This window comes from Cebus imitator, unplaced genomic scaffold (assembly GCF_001604975.1).
Source record: "Cebus imitator isolate Cc_AM_T3 unplaced genomic scaffold, Cebus_imitator-1.0 Scaffold363, whole genome shotgun sequence".
Classification (NCBI taxonomy): domain Eukaryota; kingdom Metazoa; phylum Chordata; class Mammalia; order Primates; family Cebidae; genus Cebus; species Cebus imitator.
Genome location: NW_016107678.1, coordinates 1,854,492 through 1,863,225, shown reverse-complemented (window position 1 = coordinate 1,863,225; position 8,734 = coordinate 1,854,492). Strand labels below are relative to the sequence as shown.

Here is an 8,734-nt window from a genome sequence, read left to right as displayed (position 1 = left end):
AAAGTGCTGGGATTACAGACGTGAGCCACCGCGCCCGGCCCCTAATCCGTCAGATTCTTAATGTGTAATATACAAAATATTATCAATAAGTCTGCCACATGCTCTGGCCAATCAGAACAGATGTCAGTTGTAAACATGGATGACTACAGTGGTGCACACAGGCCAGATAAAAATTTAGTCTCTATAGTGGAATTTGAAATCAGCTATTATCTTTTTTCCTGGAATTATACTATGTACTTAATAAATGGTTTTTATGGAGATCATGTTTAACTACTCTATGTCAAACATTACAGAACTTATAACCTAGACGATTTGTTTTTTACTTTACAGATCTTTGTTTATAGTAAGCTCTCCTTCCTCTTAATATCACTTTCATCTTCTGCTCTGTCTTGCTGTAAAAAAGAAAATAACTGAGAAGAATAGCTAGTAAAATGCTGGCTATTCCATTAGTTACAAGTCAGCAGTCCACTTTGTGCAGGACAATGTGGGATGATGTTTTCTTACCCTTTATTTAAAGATGTGATTCTGTCACTAGGCTGGCAATCTATACTATCACTGAGGAGCTGTAATTTGGGACGCTGAGCTACTCAGTTTTTCCACTGGCTTTATTTCAAAGTCATTTGAAATTGACAGACTTATGGGTTAGTAAGGTGAGAAAATTATGTGTTGTCTTCTTGGAAAGATTTAAAAGATTATTTCTTTTCTTTCTTTTTTGAAAACAACTTGGTCACCATAGCTAATGTACAATGTTTGTTTCATGTTCCTTTCTTTCTCTCCAGCAATGCTGGCAGGCACAAGAATAGATGAAATGCTTCTATTTCTTTTTCTTTCTGGCTTGAGTAATTGTTTCTTATAGTTTTTAATGTTTGTCTGTCAAAATTTGGTATATTCTGTTGATTTTTTTCTTATGGATAGACGTGTTGTTTTATTTTTATTTTTTGAAAATGGAAGCATCAGTAAAGTATTATCCTATATAAATGAGAAGAATCAATATGTCTGTGTTTTGTGAACAAAGGGTAATACTCTAATACTAAGATTTTCCTTAGTCATATTATTTCTCTTGGTAGTCTTTTTAAAAAATCTATAAAAGAGTGGCTTGATAGATATAATTAATTAACAAAGTATATGAGGATTTTGCTAATTTTTGTACAGTAGATGGGAAAATATGAAACAGTTGCTGTCCTTGAGAAGTTTATACTCCTGGCAGGAAAACAAGAGAAAGCAAGGAAGTGTTCAATAAAAATGTAAGTGCCAAACAGAGCACAAAGTCCAAAGCAGGAAGAGATTGCTGCAAACTCAAATAGTCTGTTATGACATCCTGGTGATGTGGCATTCCACCTGGAGCTTGAAAGAGAGTAGAATTGGATAGATGGAGTGGAAAAGGCAGGCTATTCCAAGCAAGAGGAAAGGCTAGGGTGAGAATTCGAATGGGTAGGGTATGGTTGATAGGCAGTGAAGAAGAGGTAAGATGGCAGCTGTGGAATCACAAATAATGGGAGGCCAGGTTGCAGAGGTCAGGAGGTGAAAAGACTGGATTAGTTTGGCTTCTGCCTTAGTGAAGGTTCTAGCAAGAAACAGATGACTGACTCATAGCGAGGTAACTTGTGCAAAGTTCAATAAAGGGATTATTTATGGAGTTGTGTGAAGAGTATAAGAGTAACCACAGTGGAGAGTGCAGTACCCCACAGGGTCAGTAACAGTGGGGTGTTAAAACTGTTCTTGGAGCCAAGAAGGGTGAGAGGAGACCAGGAGCCAAACATAGAGAAGGCTCTGTGGAAAGAACAGGCTGGCAGGAACTGAGTGGAAGTTGAAGAACGCCAATAGCCCTTAAAGACTCTGCAGGTGTGTGTGTAAATTTTCTGCCAGTATTCTCTTCTCTCTCTGATCTCTTCCCCCTCACTGACTGGCCCTAACCAGAAGCCAGAGGCAAGGGATGCCAGTGAAGCACTTCTTACCACTCAGCTTCCTGCATACGGAAGTGGGCTGGAGAAGGTCGGGAGTCGATATTCAGAACGGCAAGAGGAAGATGTAGGAATCTTTTGAAAGCCATTGAACAGGACTCGATGTAAAAAAAGGAATATTTCAGACTTAGTAATCTAGCAGCAGTTATGCAAGTTGAGGAGAAAAAGGTTAGAGGCAAGGAAATCTGTCAGGGAGATCAGATTAGACATTTTTTCACAGAGTATATTAATAAGGTCCTAGACTAGGTTAGTGGCAAAGGGAATGGGAACAAAGGGATAAATGTGAAAGGCATTGTAAAGTATTGTCAGTAATTCATATGGCCAAATTTGTGCTTCTCTTTGTAGTAATATCTTCAGATGTAGGCTTCTAAATGTCATAAGATGTATGTAATTTTTGTGAGTTTAGTTTGACAACAATGTGTCTCTTCTTTAATCATTTAATCTAATGAAGGTTTCCTTTTCTCCTTATTTTGTTTTTTGATTTTCTTATTTGATATTCAGTTCTTGTTGGGGATATGACTTGGAGCTTTAGTAATTTAGTTTGAGAGATATTAACACTTTACAGAATACCAAATGAGAGTTCAAAATTCAGGTTGTTCCTTGATTGTATTAAATATTTTCTTGATGTAACTAATAGTTTACCATAAATTCTAAAAATCAAACAATTTTAATTTCTGTATTTCTTGTAAGTGAAGGTACACATTAGATACATATCACATAGTGATGAATTCCTGTTATCTGCAAACAATGCAAACGTCTATCTAAATCTATAAGGTCTATTTATTTTTATTTTATGTACTCATTTATCTTCAGTACATTATATGCATGAATTGTCTGTCAAAATAATCTGTACCAATCAGTGGCTGACATAAAATCCTACAGGTACAATAGCTTAGTCTCACTCCATTATATGATCTTTTTAAAGTCAAGAGCGCACACACACTCTATTTTGGGTACTTGCCTCTCAGGGAAACTTCTTTGTTTTATTCTCTGCAAAAAAATAAAGATAAAAAGTAATTTTACCAGGAGATAATGCCAACCAAAGAGCTAAAGTCTATTTTCATTTCCTTCTCCCTTAAATTACACTTCAAGCTTAAACTGACTGTACCATATTATTTTGCAAGAATAACATTTCTATTGGTCTAATCAGATACCTCCAAGCACTTCTCTAAATAACCCTTATGCCGTGGAAACCAATTCAAAAGGCCTAGGGGCTGGAGCCTGGGAACTATTTGGGCAGTGTTCCAGATAACCGTACGGTGTTTAGGCTCACCTGCTGGAGAAGATCCAGGTGCTCCTGGGAATTACTGAAGTTTTTTCCAATGTCAAAGAGGCAGAAGGTCTCCTGCTGGCAGATGCTGACCCAGTCCTGATATTCCCCCGTGTCAGGGATGCGATCCAGAAAGATCCGATAGGCTTCCCATACTGCTTCCTGACACACTGTAATACAGAGTGATTAGGGGTGGAAAATGGCCATGGCCTAAGAGGGTCTCTGTGCACAATCCCAGGCAGTCTAATAACATGGAAAATTATTTCATGGCTTACGTTGACACACTAATTTATAGTCTCTAAAAGTTAATTCATTTTACAAATATTTATTGAGTACTTAGTATATGCTATGGAGAAAAAGGAAGGCAGGAAAATAGGGACTATGATTGTGTGTGTGTGTGTGTGTGTGTGTGTGTGCGCGCGCGTGTAACACTGTAATTTAAAATAGAGTGGTTGAGGAAGACCTCACTGTAAAGGTGACTTTTGAGCCATTTGGGGAAAGTAAATTCTCCGTTTGTGAGTGCTGGGGCATTGAAGGAACAAGAAGTTATTTATGTAAAATTTTCTCAAGGCCGGGTGCGGTGGCTCATGCCTGTAATCCCAGCACTTTGGGAGACCGAGGTGGGCAGATCACGAGGTCAGGAGTTCAAGACCAGACTGACCTACATGGTAAAACCCCATATCTACTAAAAAATACAAAATTAGCTGGGCATTGATGGGTGATGCCTGTAATCCCAGCTACTTGGGAGGCTGAGGTAGGAGAATTGCTTGAACCAGGACCCAGGAGGCGGAAGTTGCAGTGAGCCGAGATCACGCCACTGCACCCCAGCCTGGGCTACAGAGTGAGAGAGACTCCATCTCAAAAAAAAAAAAAGTTTTCTCAACACATAATTGAAACTAAGTAAAATAATCAGGATAAAATTGGTGTTAAACCTAGTCTCATTTTAGCAATGCACAATATAAATAACGACTAAATGTATATGAACAACGAGGGGAACAAAACCAAAGCAACCACTTTGATCCAGAGGCAGAAGCTAAGGAAGCGTAAGCTATAGACCCTTTGTTTTTTTTTTTTAACACTGATTCCTTCCAAAGCCCTGTTTACAATTTTGCATTTGCAATTTTGTATTTATAAACATTAACACCCACAAAACTTGAATCTCACCCTGCATTCATCTATCAATAAAAACTAAAACTCTGTGTTTAAATTGATTATATATTAAAAATGATAAACACAACTGAATCCACAAGAAATTTCTTTTTACACATAAATCTTGTAGTCACAAGAAACAAAAAAATGCAATTTCAATTTATGTTCATATTTTGGTTACCAAAAAGTATTTTAGATCAATCAATAACAGATTTTCAAGCATAAACATAAATTAGATTAAAATGGGACTGAGGAGGGAAATGAAATGGAAGTGTGAGTGTGTGGAGGAAAATCAACCCTATGACATTTCCTACTGTTAAGAAGAGTTTGCTCACATATCTGTTAAAAGAATTTGATGGTAAGTGTTGAGTGGCTATGGTAGATTCTACTGGATACATAAGAATGATCCAATTCTAGTTTTATTTTAAATATCCATATTTACAACTCACCAAAATTACATCCTATTTAATAATTTAAACTTGACAAAAACTTCAGATGTCAACGGAAAAGTATGTAAGGGGATCATATGGCTTAAAAGTCGTTTTAGGGACTTAAGTGAGCAAAAAACCTTGGAAGCCTCCGTTATAAACAATTGTATTACGTAGATTTTTACTTCTAGAGCAATGGCAAGAACTGGAGCCTTTAGGGCAGAGGCTGACACCATCTGACTTACTAAAGAAATGCTGCTGTGCTGAGTAAAAGGGCCATGGGAGGAATAGGGTGAGGCAAGACCAGTCTGGAGACTCTTATGCCTGTAAGTTATTCCCTCCCACCCACTTATTCTGTGTCTGATTTCTCTTAGCTTTCTGCTTTAAGAAGAAAATTCCAGATCAATAGAAGCTCAGGTCATTTACTAGCAGCAACCTGACTAGAACCTTCAAGGTAATTGATCTTTTAATGAGTAACCCACAAAGACAGGGAGGGTGCAGCCTTGTCCACCTCAAATGTGCCATCTGGTTTCTCACATTGGGGGAAATAACGGGGATCAACATGTGGGAGGCGATGGAATAGCTCACCTTGCAGAGTTCATCTTTGTGAACTGTCTACTGCCAGGCAAGGATCAAGAAGTTTTAATATCTTTTCTGATACAAAACAGCAACCTGTCTCTGTCCCTTCACCTCTGGTCAATAGTCTACATAATATGCAAGAAGGAAGTGACACTCAGTTGTTTTCAGATTTGTCCAGACAGTAACACTTGTATGTCCAATCTGAGCAAACCAGCTGCCCTTGCTAGCCTTCTTTCCTACATACTCCAAACTCTCTTTGGGGGTGTTATTTTGCTTTTCCATCTTTTTCCAATGGACCTGCTACTTTAATTCAAAACCCATAAAAGTGCCAGAGATGGCAAAATACATAGAATAAACTAGCACTGTCTTTGGTGACTTTCATGGACAATATTGAAATGTTGGTGACTTTCATTGATAATATCCGCATATGAAACATCAGGGAAGAAATTATATGATAATTTCTTCTGTTTACAAGTTAGGAACAACCTTGAGTTTGTCACTTTTGGTCCCAGATTAAGACTTGCTTTTATTTCTTTCCTATTTAAGTATTGAACTAATTGTGTTCTTCATTGAGCCTAGCTGCTCCCAGTGGAATCCAAACTCAGACTTGCAGGCATCATAACTGATGTAGACAAATGTATACAGAAGTTCATTTTCCTTGGGGTTGTGTAGCCTCAGGATGCATCACGAGTTATGCAGCGGTTTCTGCAGGCAAGAGAAATATGGCTGGGGAGACTGAGGCTGAGCAGTCAAGTAGGAGGTGTTATTTTTGGTGCATTCATCTTCCTAGTTCTCCTTTCCCTGCTGTCATCTTTCCTACCACAGGTCACAGAACTACACAAACCCATCAAAACCTTCCATAAGGGCCCTGAAATAGCCTCCTCCCTAAAGCACAATGTTTGCAGTTGCTGGAAGAATTTTCTCCCTGTGACATTGTAGTTTATAGGAATCATAATGTTAAGAATGAAATCTCAGACTCTTTCTGAGGGGAAGGCTTTCTTTCTCTGTGGCTCCTTTGACGTCATTTTTCCCTTGGAAGCTTCTCACAAGCCAGGAGGCACAGGATCTTTCCATGATTGGGAACACCAGCCCACAACCCACCAGGATAGTCCCCCATCTCTGCTAGGGAAGTATAAAAAAAGCCTTGAAAGTTGCGGCATCAAAGGACCTCAGGCCTGGGAGGGATCTGAAAACTTCTCACAATTGGACTTTTCTAAACCTTTGATTTGCCTGTTCTGTACTATCCTCCTTTGAACCTACTGAGAGGGACTGCCATGCTGGTTCTAGAGAAATCCAGCACCTTGGTCACCCCCTTCCACTGCCACCCAGTCTTCCTACAGTTGCCAGCCAATGCCTGAAATCAAAGAATGTCAGCCTCTCTGCTGAAGGTCATATCCTAAGTCATTTGATGATGTAGGAAGAACCCCAGGGAGCACAAACCCAGGAGGCCAGGCATGGCTGTCTGTATTGGAAGTCCATGCCTGCAGACAGTTATTTGCAGTTAGTATTATGCTAGACCAGTGGAATGTGAAACTGCCCAGCACAGGGTTGTGCACACATTAGAGGGAGAAATAACACATTGGAATGGGAGTCAGGACAGTGGGTTCTACCCTGATTCTGCTGCCAGCCGTGCCCCTGAACATGCCACTTTAGCAAATCTCAGTTTTCTTTTCTGTACAACAGGAGTGTTGGCTAGATGTTCTTTAGATTAGTGCTGCTAGAACTTTAAAGTACAAATGAATTTTACCTGGGGAACTTGTTAAAATGCAGATTCTGACACTAAGTCTGGGGTGGGACCTGCGATTCTGCATTTCTAACAAGTTTCCAGGTGGTGGTGATGCTGCTGATCTACAGACAACATGGAGCAGCAAGAACAAGGACTCCATCCATCTGTAACCTTTAAGGCACACATAAATGTGAAAGAAATAATTCACTTTTTTTTTCATTTTTTGAGATGGAGCCTCGCTCTGTTGCTCAGGCTGGAGTGCAATGGCAAGATCTTGGCTCGCTGCAGCCTCTGCCTCCCAGGTTCAAGTGATTCTCCTGCCTCAGCCTCCTGGGTAGCTGAGATTACAGGCATGTGTGACCACACCTGGCTAATTTTTGTATTTTTAGTAGACACAGGGTTTCACCTTACTGGCCAGGCTGGTCTCAAATACCTGAGCTCGGGTGATCCACCCACCTCAGCCTCCCAAAGTGCTGGGATTACAGGCATGAGTCACTGTGTCTGGCCAAGACCTAGCTTTTGATGTTGGATGTGGGAGACAGACAGAGAGGGAAAGAGAGGGAGAGACACAGGTGAGGTGAGGTGAGGTCTGAAGGGAGGCATCCTATAGCAAGAATTTTGGCTGGGGCACAGAGTTCAGCCTGTAGATTAGCAGAGACACACTTGCCTCTTTTGTATTTGTGCTTTGGGATAAGCATGTTTATGATTCTACCACAAAGCTCAGAACGTTTCACTGTGTTGCTTTTAAGCCCTGGGAAATGAAATAATTCAATGTTTCATTTGATTTAGGAATATGGGCACTTTCTCTCCTAAGTTTGAAAGATGTCAACAGATAATTTAGTAAAAGTAGCAACAAGAACAGTAAGTGGGTTACTCTGTCAAAGGAACACTGCTTTGTAGCTGGGTCTTATTTCTTGTTTCTTTGTGAACCAATTTGTTCTTAAGAAATCTACACTGATGAATAGTAAAATTTCATATTACCCAGGGGCAGCCATAAAGATAATGGACTGTCATCGCTGTGGGGAGAAAAACAATGGTTTGTTTCATCCAGGGAAGCAAGAACGAAAGAGGCAACCTAATCAAGAGTAAAGAGCTGAGAATAAAAATTCAGAACTAAAAATTTTGTTGTAGCAATAGTCTGTTCTAAATACCTGCAGTGAATCCTATTTGTAAATGTTGTAAAGAGTTAGAAGTTCCATGAAAATAGGAATAGTTGCATTCATATTGTGTGATGCAAATACTATATGTATGTCCATCCCTGAGCAAACAATATAGAATTTACCCGGGTCATTATCTGATCAATGTGTAGGCACACTCAAAATTAGTAATTTAGGCATGTCACTGTCTTTTCTCTATTTTCCCAAATTTCTTTGCCTTCTGTGTCCACCAACAAGCATTGGCTGATACCTCAGCACCTCAGAATATTAATATAGTATCCTAGTATTCCAGGACCTCGGAATATTAATATAGTATCCTAGTTTCTAGGACCTCAGAATAGTAATATAGTGCCCTTGATTTTCTATAGTGAGAGTCCTCTTTCTGACTTTTATCCAGTACTTTACACTTTTCTATGGGTGTGGCTTCTTTCAGCAAGCAAATATCTTTTTACTTCCACAGAAAA

General features: G+C 39.5%; 1 protein-coding gene across 2 annotated transcripts in view; it reads right to left on the bottom strand.

The window, feature by feature from the left end:
• IMPG1 (interphotoreceptor matrix proteoglycan 1) overlaps positions 1 to 8,734 on the bottom strand; it is a 154,555-nt gene that overhangs the window by 122,339 nt on the left and 23,482 nt on the right. For both annotated transcript variants that reach the window (XM_017506835.2, XM_037730818.1), the window contains 2 exons: positions 3,235 to 3,401; positions 2,923 to 2,951 (listed from right to left, as the gene is read on the bottom strand). In XM_017506835.2, coding sequence (XP_017362324.2) covers positions 2,923 to 2,951; positions 3,235 to 3,401 — 196 coding nt within the window. The remainder of the gene's footprint in view (positions 1 to 2,922; positions 2,952 to 3,234; positions 3,402 to 8,734) is intronic.